Source organism: Bubalus bubalis, chromosome 4 (genome assembly GCF_019923935.1).
Source record: "Bubalus bubalis isolate 160015118507 breed Murrah chromosome 4, NDDB_SH_1, whole genome shotgun sequence".
Classification (NCBI taxonomy): Eukaryota; Metazoa; Chordata; class Mammalia; order Artiodactyla; family Bovidae; genus Bubalus; species Bubalus bubalis.
In genome coordinates this window covers 121,817,294-121,843,740 of record NC_059160.1, presented here as the reverse complement: position 1 = coordinate 121,843,740, position 26,447 = coordinate 121,817,294, and the positions used below count along the sequence as shown (strand labels likewise).

At 44.8% G+C, this 26,447-nt stretch overlaps 1 protein-coding gene across 2 annotated transcripts in view; it reads right to left on the bottom strand.

Moving 5' to 3' along the window:
• Positions 1 to 26,447, bottom strand: part of GALNT2 (polypeptide N-acetylgalactosaminyltransferase 2) — a 160,986-nt gene that overhangs the window by 53,786 nt on the left and 80,753 nt on the right. The window contains exons 3-4 of one of the 2 annotated variants that reach the window (XM_025284486.2): positions 22,865 to 22,897; positions 15,518 to 15,671 (exon numbers count right to left, since the gene is read on the bottom strand). In XM_025284486.2, coding sequence (XP_025140271.1) covers positions 15,518 to 15,671; positions 22,865 to 22,897 — 187 coding nt within the window. The remainder of the gene's footprint in view (positions 1 to 15,517; positions 15,672 to 22,864; positions 22,898 to 26,447) is intronic. The other variant, XM_025284487.2, reaches the window with a different exon arrangement.

Below are 26,447 nucleotides of genomic sequence, written 5' to 3'. Positions count from 1 at the left end.
TGACGTTGTCAAGGAAGATGCTTTTGGGTACTTTTCAAAGACAGTTAACTCTATGTTTTTGCTTGTTGTACAAAGATAAAATGTTCACCCACTTCCTCACAAGGATGAAAGGCAAACAGAAGAGTTTTGTAACTGGAAGCAGAACCTTCCTTGGCCCCAGCCTATCAGGGTTTCACACAAATAACCAAACGAATACCCAGCACTTGGCTTGAGATGACCTCTTCCCACCCTCTTCAACCAAAGCTAGGGTGGTATCTTGTTTCCTTAGACCTTGCTCATGTCAAGTGTAACAGCATCCTTTTGGAATCTTGGGGGAAAAAAATTAACTTCTAATTAATGGCAGAATGATGGTATGTTACGGTAAAGGATGATGAAGTTATCTGATTCTTGCTTCCTGACACCAACATTTACTGCATCTGTGCTCAGAACTTCTGACTGCAATGTCGTGGAGGCTCTCTTGTGCACGCCTGAAAAAGGGCATAACCATCTTGGTAACACAAAAGTCACACCCCTCTTGTTCCCTTCTTATAGAGCTTGTTTTGGGCAAACTGCCAAGCCCTAGAGATGAGTTCTGCTTGGCCAAAGACAAACTCCTTTCCCTAGCCTCCACCATGATCACCAATAACCATGACAGTTCTGGTTAACGAATAGTAACAGAAAGTCTGCTGGGGGTATTCCAGAAAAGATGTACTTTGCTGATAAAAGCAGACAGTCCCTAAAGAAAAGACTATTTTGGACCCCTTTGCTTCCTGCCTTGAAAGTAATTATGATGCATGGAGCTATGGCAACTTTCCTGAAACTATACAAGGCAAAAAAGATAAGGCAGAAAAACCAAAAAAAAAAAAAAAAAAAAAAAAAGGCAGAGAGACAAATCACTGGTGTTTCTAAACAAGAAAAAGGATTTAGTGCATATGAATATGATATTATACCAATATACTTGAAAACCAAGTGGCATTTATAATAAGCTATAAGTTATCAAAATTAATTCAAGTGAAGCACAGGAAAATTTACCATGTGTCAATATCCATAAAGGAATTTTAAGTTATCCAAGGATTACACCGATTCAAACAAAAACAGGTCTAGGTTTAGATGACTTTTACAGGTGAATTTCAAGAAACTCCTTTTCCTTTATAAATAAGTTTTTCTTCAGCATCTTTTTTTTTTTTTACACATATGTTCTAAATTTATTTTATAAAGTTAGCATAAGTGTAAAGCCAAAGCCAGATGAAGGGAGGAAGAGGGAAGGGATTGGAGGAGACCATGGATAATTTCAATCAGGAATCTTAATTCAAGACCCCAAATAAAATACCAACCAAATTCAGCAATTTACTGATAAAATTCTGGTAGATTCTCTGAACTAAATAATGTACTGACTTTTAAAAATATACTTCCTTTCAAATGAATGGGCAAAGAGGTTACAAAAAAAATACTCACCCCAATACCATTAGCATTAAAAAGTAAAGAAACAAACTCCACTCCCATCAGCAGAGAACTAGATAAACAGAAAATCAAATATACAAAGCCATTTAATATGAACACTAGATTTAAAATGTTTTCTGTGTATCACTGAGTGAAAACAGTAGACTGCCCAACAGCAACTGCAGTGTTGTACAGCCTATACCAAGCGTACGCATCTGGCTACTGGGAGACACGGGAGACACGTCAGGAAGGATCCCCTAGCAGCTTTCAAGTATCCCACCTGGCAGTGTTAACTATGGTCACCATGCTGTACAGCACATCCCCAGAACTTATCTATCCTACAACTGGAAGTTTGTAACTTGTGATTACCTTTATCCAATTCCTCCACCTTCTACCTCTGCCTCTGGGAGCCAAATCTGATGAGGTTTTTAGTTCACATGCAAGCGAGATCATATAGTATTTATTTCTCTTCATCTGAATTATCTCACTTAGCAAAATGCCTTCAAGATCCATCCATGTAGTCACAAATGGCAGAATTTCCTTCTTTTTTATGGCTAGATAACTTTCCATTGTACATGCATGTGTGTGCAAGTAGGTAACATCCATTCATCCCTCAGTGGACACTGAGGTTGCTTACATGTCTTAGAAAGAAAGTGTTAGTCACTCAGTCGTGTCCAATTCTTTGAGACGCCATGGACTGTAGTCTGCCAGGCTCCTCTGTCCGTGGAATCCTCTAGGTAAGAATACTGAAAGTGAAGTGAAGTGAAAAATACTGGAGTGGTTGCCATTTCCTTCTCCAGGGGATCCCCCCAATCCAGGGATCAAACCCGAGAGTCCTGCATTGCAGGCAGATTATTTACTGTCTGAGCCACCAGGGGGCTTTCCATGTCTTGGCTAATATAAATAATGCTGCAGTGAACACAGAAGTGCAGATTATCTCTGAGACAGTGATTTCATTTCCTTTGGAGATATACCCAGGAGTGAAATTGCTGGGTGGCATGGTATCAATAGTTTCATTTTTTATTTTTTGAGGAACCTCCACACATTTTCCACAGTGGCCACACCAATTTACTTTCCCACCAACAGTGCACAAGGGTTCCCTCTTCTCCACATCCTCACCAACACTTGTTATCTGTTATCTTTTTCATGATAGTCAATCTAACAGGTGTGAAGTGATTATCTCACTGTGGTTTGACTGGCATTTCCCTGATGATTAATGATGCTGAGCACATTTTCACGTACCCTTTGGCCATTTTACCAACAGGAACATGAAAAGGTACATTTACCTTCTTTGGAAAAATGTCTATTCCTGTTCTGGTCCTTTGCTTACCTTTTGATAACCTTTGATTATTATTTTTGCTATTTATATGAGTTCTTTAAATATGATTTGCTAACATGTCCTCCCTCCCATTCTGCAGGCTGTCCTTTACTTCACTGGTTGTTCCTTTTGCTGTATTAACCACCCATTTATTACTGAACCCTTGACCTTGACCTCTACACATCTGATCCCCATATTTGTTTTCTCACTATTGCATTTAACACTGTCTTATTCCATATAATCTGATCATTTATTTTACTCTCTTCTATTTTCATTCCCTTGACATAAGCTCTAAAAAGGCAAAAAAATTTTTTATCAATTTTCTTCATTGCTCTTTCCCTGGTGACCTGTCACAAGGCAAGCACTCAAATCCTTACTGAATGAATGCAGAAATGCAAGAGTCAAAATAAATCAACAATGAATAGTATAAAAATTTGAATCTAAGTACAATATTCCTACTGGAATATTTTCTTCTTTTAATACGCTTGAATTTTCACAGACATGAATTTTTCTCTTTCTTTCATCATTGTCAGATGGGGAAATCATGGTTGATCCAATATACTTAAGATGAATATTATTCTAAATCTATACTTTTGATTTTATAGATTGAAAGGGAATCTGGGTTCTCACAGATTCCATCACTAGCACTTAACAGCCAGAGTATGTGTGGATGGTTCAGTTCCCAGGACAAGCAGGCAGATGTTTGGGGGTAAGCGTGGGGGTACATCCATGGACAACACTGCTGCTTTCAAGCTCATCAGAAAAGTTAAAAGAATCCCTGGAATCTGCAGCCTAAATGACTAACAAAGTTATAACACATTTTATAATATTGGGGTTATTTCCTAAAATATTCTAGACTTCCATTGAAAAGGATTTTTTTTTTTAATTGTTTCATGGTTCCATGGTGATGGTGAAGCAACTCATTTAAAAGTGTGGCTGAAACAGGATGGTTTTTGTTCAGACCCACTGATTCATCTGATTTACAAAGCAACACTCTGCTGACTCCATTTTAATTGCCCTGATTTCTTCTGAAACAGGTGGGATTGCTGTTTCAAAGTGGTTTCTCCAACTGCTTTTGGTCAATAATGAAACACTCCAAGGTCGTGGTGCAGTGAGAAGACCCAGGTGTCCCTCAGTGTCACACATGGGAAGCTGAACATCTGCCCTCCATGCCACACTCACGTCGGGAGCACTCGAGGCTAGCTTCACACACTCACACGCCACTAGGCGCAGACAACAGCAACAAAATATCCTGTATTTGTACTGCTGTTTGCAGTTTATGAAATTCTTTCATAGACATCTGAGCCTAAGAAAAATCTGTACGATGCACAGGGCAGGTGTTATGGTTTTGTAGCTAAGAAATCCAGGGTTTAAAGAGATTATTTCAACCTTAGTCTGACAGTAACAGAAGCTACACCTCCCAACTTCAAGTCCACTCTATTTTTATGTACTCTCTTTTGGGACAGACGTTGCTGCTTAAAACAAAATTTATGAACTGTGAACTTCCCACTGAATTTAGTTCCAAATAGAACACTCAGCTTTTTCTTGCTCTCAGTGATAGTAAAAAGTTGCTTGTTGTACATCAACCTACCCACTGAAAGCAACTAGAAATTCTGGATGAAACACATCAAAAACATTGATTTGAAGGAACTGGAGATCGAAAAGGCATCTGGGTTCTTGATCTAGCCAGGTGCTGTAGGGCCAGGTTCTCAGAAGGAAGAGGAGTCCTGGGAGTAAGTCCAACACTCTCTGATCCTCCTCCCCCAGGCAGTGTGGAGCCAAGAGACTGAACGAGCCAGGAAGACATGGAGCTGCAGGTGGCATGGGGCTGGGGGGCCAGACTGGAGTCAAGTCCACAAGGAAGAGGGCCTCTGACACACAGCCCGGACTCCCAGGGAGAATCCCAGTGGGCTGCTGCCCAGGAGCGCAGAGATCTGGATGCTCACCAGCTCTCTCACAAAAGACCGAACTCCAGCTCTGTTTCAGCTCAATTCCAGACTCAAGGCAATCTGCCCTATTCTAAGTGCCTGCCAGAGAGCAAAACTAGATCCTCTTCAGAGGAAGAAAACATCAGCTACAGACTGTAAATATCTCCATATCTGTTCATACACAGCAAAATATAATAACTGAAATTAAAGTTAAATAGGTGGGTTTGAAAGCAGAATAGATTTCCAAAGCAGGGAAAAGAATTCAGGGGCTGGAAGGCAGGCCAATAGAATTATGTCCAGACTGAAGCTCAAGGAATAAAGAATAAAAAAGTATAGAAAATAGCATCAGAGGGACACAGGACTTGCGGAAATATCTAACAAAGATGTAGTTAGAGCCCAGAGGGAGTGGGGAGAGAAGATGGGGCACAAGAAAAACGGACACAGTACAAAGCTCTAAGATTCAGGGATGAGCAGAAACTCTGGCCATGTTCCACACGATGACAGTGTCAGGCGCAGTCTAATGAGGCCGCTGAAGCCAAAGACAATATACTCACAGCAGCCGGAGAACACAGTCAAGGTGCCTTCAAAAAGCAACGATAAGACTATCATTTGATATTCCACCAGGAAGAATGGAGGCCAGAAGACAAGTAAATGGTGAAGTAAAAGTTCAGAAAGTAACTGTCAACCTGGGCATCTCTATTCAGTGAAAACACTCTTCGAAAATGAAAATGAAATAAAGATTTTTTCAGATAAAATGAAAGGACAGATTTCACTGCCAGCAAATTGGCACAGAAAGAAATACTTACAGAAGCTATGAGAACTGAGGAAACCATACCAGGTGGGAAAATGAAAACATAAAAAATGAGGGAAAATGGAAATATCAATATGCAGGTAAATCTAAAGGATATTTGCTGTAAAAAACCAATATACGATATCCAGTAGGGTTTGTACGTAAATAAGGAATTAAACCAAATGACAATAATGCATCAAAGGCAGTGGAGGGGAAGTGGTCTGTGCCTTGTCCAGGAAGAAATGAGAGTATTCGTTTACGTTAGATTCTAATTGCCAAGTTAATGGTGCAGGAAATACTTAGTCCAAAGGAAGCATGAAAGGAGAGGGGAAGAAACACGAAATGGGTGGGAAAAATAGAACCCACCAGAAGAACAGAACCAGACGGTGAAACCATAGTGGTTTTTTTTTTTTTTTAAAGTTATAGTTTTGTCCAGATATATGCCCATGAGTGGGATTGGTGGATCATATGGCAACTGTATTTTAGTTTTTTGAGAAAATTCTGTACTATTTTCCATAGGGGCCACACAAACTTACATTCCCACCAACAGTGTAGGAGGGTTCCCTTTTCTCCACACCCTCTCCAGCATTTGTTATTTGTAGACTTTTTATGATGGCAAATTTGACCAGCGTGAGGTGGTACTTCACTGTAGTTTTGATTTGCATTTCTCTAATAATTAGTGACACTGAGTTTATTTTCATGTATCTGTTGGCCATCTGTATGTCTTTTCTGAAGAAATGGTCTATGCAGGTTTTCTGCCCATTTTTTGATAGGGTCCTTTGTTTTTTTGTTGTTGAGTTGTATGAGCTGTTTGCATATTTTGGAAATTAAGCCTTTGTCGGTCACCTTATTTGCAAATATTTTTCTCCTACTCCTGGGTTGTCTTTTTGTTTATGGTTTCTTTTACTGTACAGAAGCTTCTAAGTTTGATTAGGTCCCATTTGTTTATTTTTGCTTTTGTTTCTAATGCCTTGGGAAACTGACCTAAGAAAACATCGGTATGATTCATGTCAGAGAATGTTTTCGCTGCGTCTTCATCTAGGAGTGTTACGGTGTCATGTCTTAAGACATTTTGAGTTTCTTCTTGTGTATGGTGTGAGGGTGTGTTAAAACTTCATTGATTTATATGTGGCTGTCCAGCTTTCCCAACACCACTTGCTGAAGAGACTGTATTTTCCTACTGTGTATTCTTACCTCCTCTTGCCCAAGATTGCCTGACTACAGCTGTATGGGTTTATTTCTGGGGTCTCCATTCTGCCCCACTGATCCACGTTTGTTTTTGTGCCAATGCCACGTTGTTTTGATTCCTGTGGCTTTATAGTTATGCCTGAAGTCTGGGAGGGTTATGCCTCCTGCTTTGTTTTTTCTAGGATTGATTGCTTTGGCAATTCTGGGTCATTTATGGTTCCATACACAGTTTAGAATTATTTGTTCTTGTTTTATGAAAAATGTCATAGGTAATTTGGTTTGGAGAACATTAAATCTGTAGATTGCTTTGTGTAGGAAAGTCATTTTATTAGTAACAATATTAATTCTTTCAATCAAAGAGCATGGGATACCTTCCCATTTCTTTGAATCAGCTTCCATTTCCTTTAATAATGTTTTGCAGTTCTCAACATATGTCTTTTAGGTCAGGTTTATTGCTAGGTATTTTATTTTTTTGCATGTGATTTTAAAGGGGTTTTCTTTCTTTCTTTCTTTCTTTTTAACATTTCCTTTCTGATAGAACACTGTTAGTATAAAGAAATGCAACTGACTTCTATATGTTAATCTTGTATCCTTCTACTTAGTTTTTGTTTCAGTTCCAGTAGCTTTTGTGTGGAGTCTTTAGGATTTTCTATATATAGTACCATGTCATCTGAATATAAATGACAATTTTACATCTTCCCTTCCAATTTGGATAGCTTTTATTTCTTTTTCTTGTCTGATTGCTGTGGCTAGGACTTCCAATACTATGTTGATTAGTAGTGATGAGAATGGGCATCTTAGTCTTGTTCCAGATTTCAGCAAGAAGGCTTTCTCAGCTTTTCATAGGTGAATATTATATTGGTTGTGGCATGTTTGTCATAAATGGCTTTTATTATGTTGAGAAATGTTTCCTCAAGCCCAGAGTATTCTTTAATTGAGATACACGTAAGGCCTGAAATGATCTAAAAGGAAGAACATATAAAGGTCAAAAGACAGTGGTCCTGGTGCTAAAAACTTGGAGTTGGTTTTACGAAAACACTAAAAATAAAAACAAACAAACAGAAAGCAAAGGGACAGGTGAGGGGCAATGGCATGACTTTGGTCTGAATCTGGTGCTCAAGGTGCAAGTCAGGCCACACGAGGAGCTGGGGGTGGGGGTTGAAGCAAAGCGCCTTGCAGCTGGCCTCCTCCGGCTGCCCGGCTGCTTGGCATCCGCACCTGCCCGCCTCCCATGCCAGGGCAGGGGGCTCACACTGACGGCACACAGGCAGCAGCCTCACCGCCCCCAGCGTGCAAGAACATTCCAGGGGAACGGAAACAGTGTGTTCTGCAGTTACACTGCCCTGAGAACCCGAGGCTGGAAAAAGGGGACAAAAACCTTGGTTTTTCTCAATTTCTCAGGATTCTGTCAGTATGTGTCCAGCTAGGAACATGATGTCTCAAGCCACCAACATCCAGCTCTTCCTGCTTTTTGGGTGCATTCAGCCCTCATGCCTGAAAACTGGCAGCAGAAAAGACAGCTGTGCAGGGCAGATGGTAAGGCACCGAGTCTAGAACATGGGACTGTGTGCAGGAACCTGGGCACCCAGAGCTCTATCCCTTCCCCTTACTGCCTGCCCCTTGCCCACCATGTGTGATGCCAGGCAGGTGATCCTGCCCCACAGCAGTGGCCAGCTCTCCCACCTGCCGCATGGACTGGAATAAACCACATGACACAATAACTGTTAACATCTAGGACTTGTGGGGGAAGGGCTCTAGACAGGGGGGTGCCTGGACAGAGGTCTCAGGGACTTGCATATGTCACCTGGAGAAGGTGACATTTGCTGACTCAGACGAAGTAAGATGTAGCATGTAAAAGGCTGGGCACAGGCCAGGACACCCTCACAATGCCCAACAATGTGTTGTGGTTACTGTCAGACAGGCTTTCAAGTCTCACTGTCACACTACACCCAGCCCTGCCAGTCACAAATGCCGATGAGGCTGCTGAAACCCAGAACATGCAATGGGCCCAGCTCTGAGAAGCCAGCCCTATCCACCAAGACCCTGCCCACAGGGACCCACAGGGTCAGAGGGGGTCCACTGGGCCTCTGGCTGACCCTTTGAATGCAGAGCAGCTGGGGCAGCAGCCATGCCAGAGGCTTGGTTGTGTATGCTTATAAAATGCCACTTTGATAAGAAAAATGTGATATGAAAGAAAGCCTCGGGCCCCCGCAATGAGATACCCTCCCATACCCACTGACAAGGAGCAGAATGCCCTTCGGAGCTGGGCTTCCTCTTGTTTCTCCAGATCTCTTGCCTCCTAAAAATAAGACTGAATCTCACAATAACTGCCTTCAGAGCTTCATGCCAAGCTGCTGAGTTTACCCTGAGAACCCTTCCTTGGCTTCAGCAATGTTTACTCTTTCCAAGTAACAGTGAGAAGTCTGGAGGGTATCCGTCCCACAGCCCTTAATCCTGAGTAGCCACTCTCCTAAGACAACTGAACGCAGCCCTGACGTGCCACCAGAGCAACGAACACGGCCCATTACTGTAGTGCTAGCCCGCTGGTTGAAACTTTCTTAAAAAAAAAATAGCCTCTCAGGAGCTCTGATCTCTGTTTGGGCTGCATTAAAGCCAGACATTTTAAGAGTGGTCAAAACAGAGTTCTTTAAAAACAGAAAAACCAAGTCCTTTAGTGACTCTTAAACAAAGCAAAAGCTTACAACTGTAATTTATAAACTGAGTCAACACACTTTGTCCTTGATGGAAAGGCTGCCAGAAAGCCCATCAGGTGTGTGACGTGGATGAAATTCTCTCCCATAGAAGGACCCTCATGGGGTCATGGTTGGGCTGCTCTAGTCTCAGGAGCAATACTTCAGTTTTAGATTTTAAAAAATGCCTTAAAACCCTTCATTTTTAATGTAATGATAAAAGGGAAAGGTGTCAACACAGAAGGAAGTCTCTCATGATTTAAACTTTTGAAACCTGAAGGATCTGCTCCTCAACTAAGTGGTTCTCCCTTTTAAGAGACTTACTGCTGCTGCTGCTGCTAAGTCGCTTCAGTCATGTCCTACATAAATAAATAAAAGGCACAGTACTGGCTGATGTGGGAGAGAAGAAAACAAGATAATGTTTCTCCCCAAAGGGTTTATTTGATTTCACTTATATAAACAATTTTAAAGTAAACCATCTAGAGCTCTCCCCAGCAGACAGAATGATGTTCTATACACGTCCCAGGCTCCAGTCCACTTCTATACCTCACTTCCCCATCATATGCAGCTCTGGACAAACACCAGAAAAGAGAACACAACACAAAGCCTTTCTGAGCCAGATTCTGGAAAAGGCTTTCGCGGGGACAACCCTATCCTCACAATAGCTCTGCTCTAAAGAAGGTAGCAGAGCATCTCCGCTGGGGTCTTGGCACTGCGTGAGGTTTGAGCCCCTACAGAGCTTGGACTGGACTCCGGTCAGCCTGGGTTTTAAATTTGCTCTCAGTGTTAGATCATCCAGAGAGGGTCCTGGGCCCCTCTCCTCCTTGTGCATGTTCACTGTCTGGGGGATGACACCCCAGCTCATGGTTTAAAATATCATCTGTGCACTCAACATTCCCAAACCGACATTCCCGCTAAGACCTTTCTCCTACACATTTCCAAACACTAACAGAACAAGTCTGCCTACCTTAGATGCTCAATGCATCTTGGACTTAACCTGTCTGAATTTTACCCGCTGACCTGTCCCCTAGATCTGTACCACTCACATTTCTTCCATCTCATGAGGGGCTTCAGCCTGAGCCACCTTGCCTGTCCATCCATCAGCCCATTCTGTTGACCCTGCCTTCAGAATATGCCCAAATCTGACTGCCTCTCACCACCTTCAATGCTGCCTCCCATGATCTTTCGTCAAGAGAGGAAAAACAGCTTCCAAAGGTGAGGGGGGAAGAAGCAAGTCATCTGAAAAGGCATCTAAAAAATTCCCATTGGTTTAATCTGCTAAGTCTTCATCATTTATTTGAAATTTCAAATAACATTAATTGAGGTAGAAAATCTTTATTTTCAACTGAGAAACTGTTCAAGACTGGGATGGGCTACCACTTTTCTAATTTCGTGACTCTAAGAGTTCCAGTATGTCATATCCAGTATTTCACTCAGAGCAGGCTTTTCTACACTTCCTCCTTCATATAAATATTTTTTCTTGGCACAGTATTTGTTACACACTTAAAAAGGCAAATAAAGCCTAACCCCAAAGTATAGGTTTTTGTTTGTTTGGAAGGTTCTGAACTTGATTTCTTGGCTCTACCCCAGAACACAGTGAATAAGGGGTAAGTTGTAAGTACATCACCTTCCAGTCCTTTGAGAACCTACCACACAAGAATCAGCAGTTCAGCAGCTCTTCCTTACTGCTTAAAAATCTCCCTTTCATTGACCTTTGTTCTTTTATGACTCTTCATATTAAATTTACTGGGTACTCACCATATGCCTGCCACTGAGCCAGGCAATTCACTCACTCAACAAATACTAAGTTTAACGAGTGCCATGAGATGTCTGAATAATAACCCCAGACACAGTCAAGTGGGCCTTAGGAAGCATCACTATGAACAAATCTAGTGGAGGTGATGGAATTCCAGTTGAGCTATTTCAAACCCTAAAAGATAATGCTGTTAAAGTGCTGCACTCAGTATGCCAGCAAATTTGGAAAACTCAGCAGTGGCCACAGGAATGGAAAAGGTCAGTTTTCATTCCAATCCCAATGAAGATCAATGCCAAAGAATATTCAAACTACTGCACAATTGCCTCATCTCATACGCTAGCAAAGTAATGTTCAAAATTCTACAAGCCAGGCTTTAACAGTACGTGAACTGTGAACTTTCAGATGTTCGAGCTGGTTTTAGAAAAGGCAGAGGAACCAGAAATCAAATTGCCAACATCTGTTGGATCATATAAAAAGCAAGAAAGTTCCAGAAAAACAGCTCCTTCTTCTTAAAGAGATGGGAATACCACATCACCTGATCTGCCTCCTGAGAAATCTGTGTGCAGGAAGAAGCAACAGTTAGAACAGGACATGAAACAATGGACTGGTTCCAAATAGGGAAAGGAGTATGTCAAAGTTGTATATTGTCACCCTGCTTATTTAACTTATATGCAGAGTATATCATGTGAAATGCCAGGCTGGATGAAGCACAATCTGGAATCAAGATTGCCGGGAGAAATATCAATAACCTCAGATACACTGATGACATCTTGATGAAAGTGAAAGAGGAGAGTGAAAAAGTTGGCTTAAAGCTCGACATTCAGAAAACTAAGATCATGGCATCCGGTCCCATCACTTCATGGGAAATAGATGGGGAAACAATGGAAACTTTATTTTCTTGGGCTCCCAAATCACTGCAGATGGTGACTGCAGCCATGAAATTAAAAGACGCTTACTCCTTGGCAGAAAAGCTATGACCACCCTAGACAGCATATTAAAAAGCAGAGACATTACTTTGCCAACAAAGGTCCATCTAGTCAAAGCTATGTTTTTTCCAGTAGTCACGTATGGATGTGAGAGTTGGACTATAAATAAAGCTGAGTGCTGAAGAACTGATGCTTTTGAACTGTGGTGTTGGAGAAGACTCTTGAGAGTCCCTTGGACTGCAAGGAGATCCAACCAGTCAATCCTAAAGGAAATCAGTCCTGAATACTCACTAGAAGGACTGATGCTGAAACTCCAATACTTTGGCCACTTGATGTGAAGAACTGACTCATTGGAAAAGACCCTGATGCTGGGAAAGATTGAAGGCAGGAGGAGAAGGGGACAACAGAGGATGAGACGGTTGGATGGCATCACTGACTCAATGGACATGAGTTTGAGCAAACTCCGGGAGTTGGTGATGGATAGGGAAGCCTGGTGTGCTGCAGTTTATGGGGTCACAAAGAGTCCAACATGACTGAGTGACTGAACTGAATTAAACTGAATAGCCCATGACCTTAATGAGTACATTCAGATCAACATATAAATAGGTGAGACACATGGTGTGTAGGTGGTGATGAAGATCGTGGAGAAGAATCAACCAGAGAAGTGGGTGGGGATGCTGAAGGGAGAGGCTGGGACCTCACTCCCAGGGCAGGAGGTCAAAGGAGGCGGGTCTGGAACAGAATCTTAGAGGAGGAGGAGCCAGCGTTTGGGAATATTTCCTTTAACCCTCACAGTAACCAGATCATAACATCATAATGTCACAGGATTTAATAAATGACAAAGGCCACAGGATTAGGAATTGGAGAAATGGGATTTCAAACAAGGTGTCTATGACTCCCAAACCTTTGTTCTTAACCTCTACCTTCACTGCTTTCAGACTTATCATAAGTAAAGACTGAATTCCACAGGCAACCATTTCCATCAGTCTACACAAAGGGAGATGCTGCAGAGCCAAAAATATGGTGTTTATACAGGAATGTCAAATGCTTTAACAGCCCTCTATTAGATATGGGTTAGGGGTGGGATTCAAATCAGTAACTTAATCTCCTTAGCCTGACATTCAATAATACTGGCTGTTCTAAAGCTGAGTCTTTGCAGACAGGACGTTGGCTCAACTCCAGGCATCAAATTGACTTTGGGGAGATTTTAATTTAGCCCAAATCCAACAAACGTGGCAGGCATCCCAGCTGCTCCTTTCGCACATGCAGATGAACATGACACAGTAGCTGGAACTAAAATTAAAGCCACCTAAAACACAGCCCACTGCAGGATGAATATTCAAACATCTGTTTGGACAAACTCATATTTCAAAAACTGAAAAAATATATATAGTTTTGGGAATATTTAAGGCACTTGAGGTGGAGACAGAACTCCAGTCTGCGCACTGCTGAGCATCAGAAAGAACACCATTTTTTTCTCAGCTGTGAGGAAAGGTCACACAGGAAAACAGCTCTTAAACCAAAAAGTAAAAGAAAACTCACACCATCTCACGGAGATGTCATTCTAAGTGGTGGATTCCAGTCACCAGGAACAATTTTTGAACTAGATTCTGCTAGAACTTGAACCTCTCTCCTGAGTTTAGGCCAAATCCCAGACTGTCTCCTAAGTAGAAGTGATGCTAACTCCTTCTGGCCTCAGCCACTGCTCCCAGCACAGGGCACGTTATAAACATTGCTCTCTATACAGTGAGGACAACCTTCATGTCCCGAGGCATGAGCTACGGGAGCGACTGGCACAGGACGGGTCCAGAGGGCTCAGTGAGCCGAGCGGTGAGAGTGGTGGGGACGCAGGCCCCTGCGACCCTCCCCAGACATGCAGGCAGCACCACATACGGCTGTGCACCAGCTTCGGGGCCTTGCACCCAGAGGCCACGGGTCCTTGAATCCTAGCTCAGGAACTTCTATTCTAGACAGGGTGCTTACCAGTTACCCATGCTGACCCCAACCAGCAGCCCATCACAGGGGCTTAGTAAAGCTGCCTTAAACATAAATTAATAGGTTATAACAAATACTAAGCAAAGACAATCTTCTAGGCTAAATTTAGAAAAATGATGAGATTCTTAGTATCATGTACAACATATATGTTTATATACTGATCATATGTTTCATATATTATCTCTCTCACACACACAAACACACACACAACTTCCTGAGTCTGAAAGAACTGTAACTGTACACACTTGTGAGCTGCTCTGGGTATACAGAGTTGACTACAACCCAAACTCCCCTGAAATCAGGAAAGAAGAGGAAAAGCGTTAACATGTGTTCACGTGGAGCCTGGTGGCTCTTGTTTCTCTCCAGCTCACTGGCCCTTCAGTACCCAGAACTGGCAGCCAGAGGCACGGAACCCCAGCTGGCACTCTGCAGGCCCAGAGCTGCCTGTCAGAGCTGGTCACTGGCCTCCTGCCTGGATGCCTACAGTTCAAGACTCTCCTAGACGTTCATTGCCTGAGTGTCCTAAATACACTGGTCTGGAGCAGACTGTCCAAGGGCACACTGCCACACACCTCCTCCTGCCCCCCACCTCCTATCCTCTCCAGGCAGAGCAGGAGAGGTTTCTCTGCTGGAACCCCAGGATCCAAGCACAGCGTCTGCATCACAGTGGATGTGGCAGCCACGTACCTTTACATAATGGATGGACAACTCTAAAGGACGCCTGGTGAGCAGGAAGGCCTAGCAGCATCTAGGGAAACAGCTGCCCTCCAAAAGCAGCTCCTTATTTTATAATAAAACCAGATTAACCATCTAAGGCCCCCAATGTGAACAGCGTTCCAATGAGAGACGGTTGCCAGCAAGGCTCAAAGGCACAGAGTAGCCGTGAGGGTCATGTTACCACCTCCGCGGTCAGTGTGACAAACGCACGTTCGGGGATCTGGAGGCCTCCCATGCTGTGCCTGAGAACCCCTCGTTCCCCGAGAATCAAGGGACGGATGCAGAGCACAGCCTGTGCCCCGAGCACTTGGAGTGGGGACCCTGCTCCAAGTTTATTCTCAATTTAACTTCAACCCTGAGGTGCTGTTTCGTTCTCTTTACTGGTTTCTAGAACATTCCCAACTTGAAGCTTCCCAATAAGCAAGACTCTTTTTTCCCAGTAAGGCTGTGAACAACAGAAAATTGTTTTGTGAATGGATTTTAAAAATGAGTGACCAGTGCACACGAGGGGAGTAACACATTTCTCCTGGTGACTCCTATGCTCTGACCAGCAGCCTGGACATGCCAGGGGGGCCAGGAGGACTGGAACTTGACCTCAAGCAGCGCTTCCCTCCTTCCAGGGGAAGTGTCACTGCAACACGCCTCAAACTTTCCTAGTTTTCCGACCCTGTGAAGACACGGCACACACTGTTTTGAAGAGTTAACAGAAGAAACAAGCATCCCAACGGAAGTTACTCACTGTCAGACAGGAAGTGGTCAAGCTGGCGCCCAGCCGTAGACTGACACTTACTGGTCATGCCTAGTGTCGGGAACTGCTCTGTCCATCCGCAGCTTATCGCTCTCCACTTGGTTGAACTTGTTGCGGGCATAGGGGTCCTGCCCGGAGCGGACCATTGTCCCGCCAACGTAAGCCTCCTGGTTAAAGTCCCGCCATCGCACTTTCCCTGCAAGGAGCAGAGCAGAGAGTGTGGGATGTGGGCATGAGGGACCAGAGAGCTTGGTGCATGGGCTGCGCATCAGCGTGACTTCAAGGAGCAGTGCCAGGGCTGCAGCTGATGGCAATTTGAACCAACGGGCTACCTGAGAATGGCCCAAACAAACAGCAGTAACTGAACTGTTATAATTTACAATGTGAAAGTTAAAACCCAGATTTCAAGCATTTCTCCAGTGAACAGAATTCTATGCCCAAATACCCAGGAGAATGGCACCATTTACACTTCATACAAAAAGAAATACTGTGCTTGTCCCACCTTCCCAGGGATTACAGTAACACCAAAAGCACCTCAGACACGGTGACAAAGTTTCTGAACAAATGAAAGTAAGGTATCCCATCATGAGACATCAGGTGTCCTCCAAACACCATCAAAAGAATGCCGTGTTCCTTTCTCTATTGCAGAGATGAGGAAACTGAGATGCAGTTATATGTGACTTGTTCCAGGTTGTAGAGTAAATTTTCTATATAAAAGCCCATCCGCTTCCTGTTACAATTGTCCTGCAAGGTCAAAAGCCCCATCTCATCTCAGCTGGTTGCCATGGAAATGATGCTGGGGGGTCACAGAGGTCTGGCCTCTCAAATGGGAAAGCAATTCCAAAACCCATGAGATCCCAGACCATGAGCAATTTTCGGTCTCTGATAAACACTGGGTTACAGGAGCCAGCCCCCTGCCTGCATTCTCTTCAGCCTAAGATAAAATGTTTCTAGCACACGTTTTCCATTCTACAGCCCTAGAAGTACCTATGGATCCTCCACTCTCCCCACTTCTGCCTTCACCCTGGGCTCCCACACTCCAGCCCCTCCTCCTCACCACATGAGCTCACCTCTCCCTGGCTACACGAATCAGAAGCCCTGCCAAAACTTACCTCAGCAGCACTGACACAGAATGCAAATAGGCTGGTTCCCATTAAACTAACTTGTTTAATGGCCTGAAAACTCTTCACTGCAACAAGGAACTTAGAAGTATAGTGCCCCATCTCAAGTCAGAGAAAGGACCATCACCCACGAGATGCTGTCTCTAGTTCTGCTTCTTGCCTGGAGAACTAGGCTCAGCAGGAAGTGGCCTGGTAGGTGGGGAGTGGAAGGGGGGTGTCCTGTGTATAGGGGTTGGGATCAAGGCCCCTGCTGAGTTTCTGGTCCTTCAATCCCCCTGTGCCATGACAGCCCCGAACCCTTTCTGCAATAAGGCAGCAGAGGGCTTTATGGATGACTCACATGGATCAGCTCTGGGGCTGGGGGTGTCCCTGTCTTGGCCTCACCAGATGTTGACTATGTGCTAGGGATCTCATTGGCTCCTGCAGGTACATCAACAAAAACAGAGCTGATGCCTGCCTGTGAAAGTCATGCTCTGGGAGACTGGTGGCAGGGTGGTGGGTACAGACAAGAATATAATGACCATGCTAGCAACTGTAGCATTGAAACCTGAGCTAAGTACTCAGATCGCGAGGACTGCAGTTCTATGGAGGCATCTAACAGAGGAGCCTGGTCTAGATGTGAAGAGGGGCCAGGAGAGGCCCTCTGAGGAAGGAGCATCTGAGCTGAGATCTGAGGGACCACGGAGCAGTGGAAGAGAAGCTGTCACAAGATCCTACTGTTCTTTAGCCTCCAAAGATGGTATGACCCACTCAGGAGCTCTCCTCAGGGACCCCTGCCCTCTGACACGACAGCCTTTACAGCACTCCTGGGGGCCCTGCCTGGCCTGGTGACAGCTAATTTCCCAAGGCACACACCATTGTACTGGAGACAGGTGATAAATGACCTTTCTTTCATAAAAGCTTAGCAGTATATCAGAGTACTGCAGGGACTTTCAAACGTATTTGACTCTGACAGACAGCTCACATCGTGGCCTGGACATCATGGTGTAAACACAGAGGTGAAATGAAGGTTTCCTTCTTTGCTACCTGTGAACACATACATTCTATTGTTTCATGTGGGTGTGACTCACAAAACTGCCTCCACACTCTAGCTATTGTTGTTCAGTTGCTAAGTCATGTCTGACTCTTCACAACCCCATAGATTGCAGCATGCCAGGCTTCCCTGTCCTTCACTATCTTCTAGAATTTGCTCAGATTCACGTCCATTGAGTCGGTGATGCTATCTAATCATCTTATCCTCTGCCACCCCCTTCTCCTTTTGCATTCAACCTCTCCCAGCATCGGGGTTTTTCCCGATGAGTCAGTGGGTAAAGAATCCACCTGCAATGCAGGAGACACAGGAGATGTGGGTTTGATCCCAGAGCTGGGAAGATCCCGTGGACAAGAGAATGGCAACCCACTCCAGTATTCTTGCCTGGAGAATCCCAAAGCAGAGGAGCCTGGTGGGCTACAGTCCCTGGGGTTGCAAAGCAACTCAGCACACACAGCTCCACCCTCTAAGAATGTGGGTTACAGGACCAGTGATTTCTGCATTACAGAGCTGCCAGGGCTGGAGCAGGAAAAGGCAGCAAAAGCAGTGTTCTCAGAGGGAACACGCGCCTGAATGCAACCCCAGGCAGTAAGGCAAGAAGCAGACATGGAGGTAACCTGGGACTGGGCGGCTAAGGCAGAGGCTGGAGAGAGTCAAAACTACAGACACCGAGTCTGAATATACTGACATAAAAAACTACACTTATAAATCACCTTGTATTTTTATCACATTTTAAAATCTTAGAAAGAGCTTTAGAATAAGAGTTTCAAAAAATTACATGGAAATTTAGTGAAATGGACCTGGCTAAGCAGAAGCAGTGGATGGAAAATACCCCACAGATACGAAACTTTTCATGAGAAAGCAGAAGACGCCAGCTTCAACACTGAGACAACAGGAAAACAGAAGAGGCACTGAAACAGCAGGAGGGGAGAAAAGGACCCTCACCCTGAGAAGGGCTGTGGAAACTGCTCACTTGTTACACAGGCTTCTAAAGATCTCGACGAGGAGATGCATTTCTAGCAGACAGACCTTCAAAGCTAAAGGAGGAATGGTGTGACCCCAAGCGTTGACACCTCTGGTTCCACACAAGGTGAGGCTTCCTGACGGTTCCGCCAGGCTTCCCCCGCTCCCATCCTTCGAGCAACCCCCTAGCCCCCTTTTGTGGACACACGCAGCCACTCAAGTCCTCCCCACCCTTCAAGGCCAAGCTCGTCTCCTGGGTCCCTGCTACACCATTTCTCCCAGGGTGAGGAACAGGCTCCTGGGGGGCATGGACCAGCCCTCTACCTTGACCCCAGCCCAGGATGGCAGTGGGGAAGCACCAAGCAAGACCTGAGTCACTCGGAAGAAGGCCTGGTGTCTCCCGCTGACCCCGGGCCTGAGGACTGCTCTCACATACGCTGGACGCTGGCTTGAGACCTCCTTCCACTGGCTTGCAGGCATTTTCTAAACGGCGCCCTCTCAAGCCATTTTTCCATCCCCTCAACAAGGAGTCACAGAAGCCAGGCTTCAGGGGCAGCATCTCTGCTTCTGCCAACATTAATTACCAGATCCCCACTCTGGTCAGCTTTGTTCTGAGGCCCTCCATGGTGACCTGTAAACTCTTACTGAACCACAGACCACCCCCACTGGCCACACAGAGCCCAGGCCAAGTATGCTCACACACAAGAGACTGTGATACTAGAAGGCAGGGCTGTTCTAATTCACTTACTCCAGCCTGCCAGCTGCCTAGCTGCCTCCCAGGGTGGCCACCTCCTCCAGGAAGCCTCTCTGGAATCCTCAGCTGCAGTTCCTCCCCAGGGCCTTCCTCACTCACAGCTCCATCCTGAAAAGGGTTTTCTCACACACCTATTGTCAGAGGGCCTCACAGTTTTTACCACTCCCTCATCTAATAACTAAATCAAAATTGTGCCAAGGCACAGCTCAAGTCTGCCCACTTCTAACTGCTGTTTGCCCTGCTCTGCTGGCACCTTGCTGGCTCAGGATCCCCAGGAACCCTGTGCCCTGTCTCTATATGGTCTGCACTCGGAGACACGCTCATTTAAACCATTCAGTATCCTCCTAACAGCATCTTTGTACCTCTTTCCAGTCTGGACATCAAGATCCAGGTGAAGACAGGAATAAGTGGTCCTAAGGTGAGGACCTCCTGCCTCTCCTACCACTGGGCCACTCTGCCAGACACACCATCCACTGGCCGCCCTGTTGTTACATACACTGCTCCCTGGCCCAGCAATTCCTTCTCTTCTTCCTTTCCCATCTCTTACTTACTAGGCAAACCTGCCACTAACATTCTTCCTGTTACATCTGCTGTCCCTCACAAGGCTTTGCAGTTGATACATCCTAGAATCCAGAGTTTCTTCTCTCTTCCCCTTATCCACCCATCGGCCTTAAGTTACATTGTCTTTCCAGAATCTTTTTCTTCCTAGTTGAGTTTTGGGATTTACCCTCCTATCCATCTTATCTAGACTGGAGAACAGCACAGCATCTTTGGAGCAGAGGCTAGCTGGGGATCATAACATGCATGGTCCAGTGCCTGCATGGGATGCGGAGGTCAGGGGGGTCCCAGGTCTGTGCCCTGTGGGGTCTGGGCAAGGCTGGCTCACACACGGTCCCAAGTGCCTCTCAGGACATCACTGTCATGGGAATGCACCTTCTAGGCTCCAAATAACCAATCCTCAAATTACCATTTAGAAAAGACGCTTTTATATTCAGGAAATTGCTTGCCTTTGGATGATGTGTTCGATTAACTTTTAAAATATTACTACACTTCCAAACACTGTCATTTTTTCTCAAAATTTTTATTTTTACTAAACCTCATATTTAAAGAAAACAATGATGTAAATCTATGGAAATGAGCGCTCAAAGGATTAACACCACAAAACATTTGGCAACACCAAAACATACACGGTCTTCAGATGAGAGCCCTCTCAGGTGAGTCAGCCCTGTGGTAGATCAGGACCCTCTGACACACACCCCAGGGGAGCCTCATTGTCTGCATCAGCAGATGCAAGTCGGGAGGTGACAGGCCCTGCTGGCGCAGCCCTGCCCGCCAGGGGGCAGGGATGGTGTGAGATGTCTGGACTCTGCTCTGGCAACACAGCCACACAGCAAATCTTCATTCAATTCTCCCCGGGAAGGACAGCTTAAACAAACTGAAAGCCTGCCTGTGTGAAACAGCGAGCCTCTTCTGGGAAAGCAGCCAAGAAGGGAAATAGAATGAATTTTAAATCAAAGGACAAAGCTCTCCAATTTATTTTAACCTCTCAGTTGATCTCAGATTGAATGTAATTTTACTATGCTTAAAAGGAAACAATTCCTCATATTCTTCCTCTAGAAGGTCATACTGTTGCGCCAGGAAAGAGAAGACCAGGGAAAGCCCAGAATTACAAACAAATGTGTCCATTTAAATGACAAAGATAAGTAAATAATACTATTATTTGTCTTTATTATTTGTGTGACAGGCTTTTCCACCTATGAGACACTGTCTCCTGAAATAAGGGATCCTACACAATTCATTTTTAAGGATGAAAAAATAGAAAATTCAAAGAATGATTAAAAGCTAGTTAGAAGACAATATAAGAAAAAAAAATCAGATGCTATAGGGTAAATACTCTAAATTTATTTACAATTCTCTGGACTGCCAAAATAACTAAAACCCACTGTGAAACGCTATGGTTTGCATTACGAGGTCTATACCTGGCTTAAAATCAAGGAATCTTCATATACATATTTCTTTTCCAAACGGTAAATAGAAATTCCTCCTTCTCCCTCTATGAGTAATAGTGTCTAAACACAATAAATTTAGTTCGCTGTATATGGTTTTTCATCCCAAATATTAGTAGAAGTATCAAAGCGAACCTCCTGCTCAGAACTGGGGCTGATAGTTGAACGACAGGAGGAGAGAAAGAAGGGCCCACCCACCAGCGCCCACAGGACAGCGGCTCCGCACGGCCCTGCCCAGCACGCAGCACCCTGCGAAGCACGTGCCGCCACCACAGCTTGCGTGTTGTTTAGTCGCTCAGTCGTGTCCAGCTCTTGGCAATCCCATGAACTGTAGACCGCCAGGCTCCTCTGTCCATGGGGATTTCCAGGCAAGACTACTGGAGCAGGTTGCATTTTCTCCTCCAGGGGATACTCGTGATCCAGGGACTGAACTCTGTCTCCAGCAAGTCTCTTGCACTGCAGGCATATTCTTTACCCCTGAGCCACCAGGGACTTCACTGCAGTTTCCACTGTGCTAACTGGGCAACTGAGATGCGGAAGTTAAACTATAAAATGGAACTACAACTCAAACCTGGGTCTCTCTCTTCTCAAAGTTGTGTTCCTTCCATTGTGGCTGACAACTCACTTTGAAGTGGGTGGAACTGTAACCAAGCACCAAAAAGCATCCCCGCAGTGCAGGTCCCATTCCTTCCTTCCAGAGGGCACCAGCCTCCCCCGCCCCGTCCTGGCACACTGGAGTCTGAGTGGAGGAGGTGGGGCCTCTCCTAAAGGCTGACGTCATGTGTTGAAGTCAGAAGGCACCAGGGATGTGGATGTGAAGAGCTCTTCGTTCAACCCCCAACATGCAGCCAGCCAGAGCTGCCAGCCTGTACTTCCTTCTACAACAACACAGCTTCCCTGCAACTTCCACTCTCTGGAGTCTCAAAAAAAAGGAAAAAAAAATAGCCTCAGCCTCTTCTCTGTGGTACCTTTTCAAATATTTGGGCATCATGATCCCATTTTGCCCTTCTCACCCCTCTGTAAAAACATCCATTTAAGTGCTCTTCATCAGATGTTGTTCCAGCCTCCTCCCCATCTGAGTCATCATCATCTGGACCTACTCGAATTTATAAGCATCTCTGAACACCCTGTGCCCAGAACAGAATGAAATATGTGAGGGGTGGGCGACAGCACAGAGGACACTGGACGCTGTTGGAATTGTTTTGGGCGTTACGTTTCTACTAACACAGCTCAGAGTCATGTTGCTTTAAGAGCTCCACCCCTATTCTGGCTACTGACCTGACCTAAGTCCTTTGTTTTGCTTTCTTACTCATTGGAATGGGGGACAACAGAAGATTTGTTTTTAATGTTGGCTAGGGGGCAACATATAGGTACTCTCTAGAAGACAACTTGGCTATTAATATTAAAAAAAAAAAATAATCCTTAAACGCATGTGTTGCTACTGATCCTGAAATTTCACTTTAGGGAATTCATTTCAAGAAAATAATTAGGGACACACAGATTTATAAGACTTACATATAAAGATACTGGCTGGAAACCTTGTGTGTCCTATAATACAGGAAAAACGCAATTAGCTTATAGTAAGTGATGCACGTTGTCATTTAACACACAGGAGTTATTTAAGGACACAAGAAGGTATTTATGACATATTACCTTAGTAAGAAATAGGCAAGAACAGTGTAGTGCCGTATCTGTAATAATCTGGATGTAAGCAGATAGTAGGGGCTGCCTGTCACCCGTCCGGAGCTATTTCAGGAGGAAGGTAGAGGAGGGGGCCCCTCTCAGAGACCTGGTGAGAACCTCAAGGTGCTGTTGCTGGGAGAGAGGCATATGTGTGGGTAGACTGCCCAGTTAATCCTCAAGATCTCGGGCAGTGTTATCCATCTAGTATATGACTTGGAACGTGGCACAATGGGGATGTGTGGACAGAGGGGCCCAAAGGCCCAGGAGATAGTGTTGGACTCAAGAGATTGAGGTGTCTGGGCTCAGGCCTCCGTGCTGGGTTTGGCGCACCCGAGAGGCTGCAGACACCGCTCACTGCAGCCATGGGTGTGAGTGCGCCCAGGTGTCCGCCCAGTGGAAGACTGGGGAACACGTGGTGGGAGAGCCGCAGTCATTAAGAGGTGGTAGAATTATATGTTGGAGAAGGCAATGGCACCCCACTCCAGTACTCTTGCCTGGAGAATCCCATGGATGGGGGAGCCTGGTAGGCTGCAGCCCATGGGGTCGCTAAGAGTCGGACACGACTGAGCAACTTCGCTTTCACTTTTCACTTTCATGCATTGGAGGAGGAAATGGCAACGCACTCCAGTGTTCTTGCCTGGAGAATCCCAGGGACGGGGGAGCCTGGTGGGCTGCCATCTATGGGGTCACATAGAGTCGGACACGACTGAAGTGACTTAGCATAGCATAGCATAGCATAGTATTATATGTGAATACAATGCTCTTATTTTTGTTTCTCCGAATTTCTTAAATTTTCTCTGAATTTCTTAAAATTTCTAAAAGGAAACATCATTGTTGTTTAGTTGCTAAGTCATGTCCAACTAACTCTGTGACCCCATGCTCCTGGCAGCTTGTCAGGCTCCTCTGTCCATGGAATTTTCCAGGCAGGAATATTGGAGTGGGGTGGCATTTCCATCTCCAGGGAATCTTCTTGACCCAGAGATCGAACTCACATCTCCTGCATTACAGGCAGATTATTTACTGTTGAGCCACTGAGGTTATTTGCTTTTAAAATACTTCTCTAGGGATACTCAAAGCTACTTCTTTTCCTGTCGAGGACACTGGGCAGACCCTGGGGCCTCAGGCCTGGGTCGCAGGAGCCGCGTGGTGTTAGCTGTCCCCTGGCTGCTCCACATGCTACCAGAGGACGTGGCTCATGGTGTCCAGGTGCAGAGGGGCAGTAGAGGACTGTCCAACCTTGAGAAGGAGGGAGACGCTGACACACGCTATCTGCCACAGGGATGCTGCAGCAAGCAAAACAAGCCTGTCACAGGAGAAAAAATACCACGTGACTCCACCTATGAGGTGCCTGGAAGAGAGGGGTGGCTGCCAGGGGCTGGAGAGGGGATGGGAAGTCAGTGTTTAATGGGGGACAGAGTCTCCGTTTGAGAATATGAGAAAGCTCTGGAGGTGGATGGAAATGGCCGTGGCAGACAAGGTGAATGTACTTAATTGCCACTGACCTCTGTACTTCAAAATGGTTAAAATGGCAAATTTTATGTTATATATATTTGAACATGATTTTTTTAAAAAAGCACAATGTTGGAACCCATGAAATCCCTCAGGAGGAGGAGAGGTCAGGGGAGCAGTCCTCCTGACCCTGAAACATAGCATTGTAAAAGCTGTTTGAGAAAATGTACACAGGACATTCCAGCCAATTCTATTCAAGGTCATCTAACCAATCTGAAAAATCCCAGTTCAAGTCGAGTTTATCGTATGTGCCAAATACACACACAGTTGGTTTACCTTACTGCTCTTCCCTGGGAGGCAGAACCGCTAAACATGTGAGCATCAGTGGCAACTCAGACCCAGGATAAGACCTGCTACACACTTCGCCATTCCCATTTCATTCATCTTTACATGAACGTAAATTCTGCTTTTTGACATCAAGTGTCTCCAGTGATGAACCAGCAGCAGGTGAGAGGGGTGGGGTGAAGATCCAGCCAAGGATGGGAAGGACCTCCTAGATACCCCAAAACCTAACCAGGACTCTCCTTTCCACACTCTCCATACCCACTCTCCAAGGTTCACCCCCTCACAAGAGGTTTCCAATGAACACCAGAGTAACACTGAGGTCTTGTAAAAGCAAGAAGAAAATCTGCTCTCAGAAGGCATGTCTTCTAAGGATGGGAGCTCCTGGGCAAGAACCTCCACCAACAGCCACCCTCAAAGCCAGATGTCGGCCATTCAAATGCAACTGGCCTGTTCCTTCTGTGTCACCTGCTACCCTGCCAACCAGTCTCACCAATCAGATCAGAGATGCCGAGGAGACAAGAGAAGGAGATACAGGAGGGAGAATTACAAACAGAAACTGATTTTTCAAACCCCAAAGCTTTTTCTGCACCCAGGGAAAAAAGATAAAACTTATCTCCATTAGACAGATTTTCAAAAAAACAAAAAACTGATGAATAAATACTCTATTTGAAACACTTCGGAAATCAGTATTTGAAAAAAAGAAATCCAGTGCTTCCAGCTGGAAAACATGATGATGAAGTAGAAACGATGGTCACAGAATCTAAGGGCGGCTTATTTTAGGAATTCTAGTACTGTAACTACCATAATAATATGTCAAAGGTAAGAATATTCTAAATTATAAATGAGATGTTTGATAAAATTCAATAGTGATACCTGATTATTAAAATTTCTTAGTAAAGAAGTTAAAAAAAAAAAAAAAAAAAAGAATCTAAGGGCAAAAGTCCTCCATCCTGGACCTGAAATGCTTTTGCTTACGGGGTGTGTGGTTAAAGAACACTGGAGGCCGTGGCCTCAGGGCATCACTGCTATCTTACATCTGGCTCCTGCATCTCTCAGTGGGCCAGGCTGAGTCACCAGGTTGTGGGCCACCGCCTTCCTCCCATCTGCCAGACATCCAACACCTAGAACACAGGAAGCCACGGCATTCCCAAACAACCTACTCAGAGAGTGCAAAGTGCTGTGACCAGTGGTTCCTTGCAGACCCAGAATTCTGTCCATGCCCATCATTCTCGGAGAAAATATACTTCTTAACCATAACAAAATAGTTTCTAAAGGAAAAAAATCACACATATGATGGATGAGTAAGAAAAAACATTTTAAACAAGAAAGGAAGATAAAGTCCTTTAAAGGCAAAATAAAAGGATTTGGTGCATTCATCAAAAGTTATTAGTAACATTTCAAAAAAGAGGAGAATCAGTACATTCCTATCTCTTTAAAGATAAAGAAATCAACTGTATAACAGTTAAGAACAAGAAACCCAGGTCAGTGCCACATCGATTTTAACTACTGGGTCAGACTGTAGCAAGTAGTTACATGTAGGACATATCCTGAAGACAGCTTCTCCCTCTCTCTTCAGTATGCCTGAAAGTCCAAGAGAACACTTGGTTTTATTAATATAAGA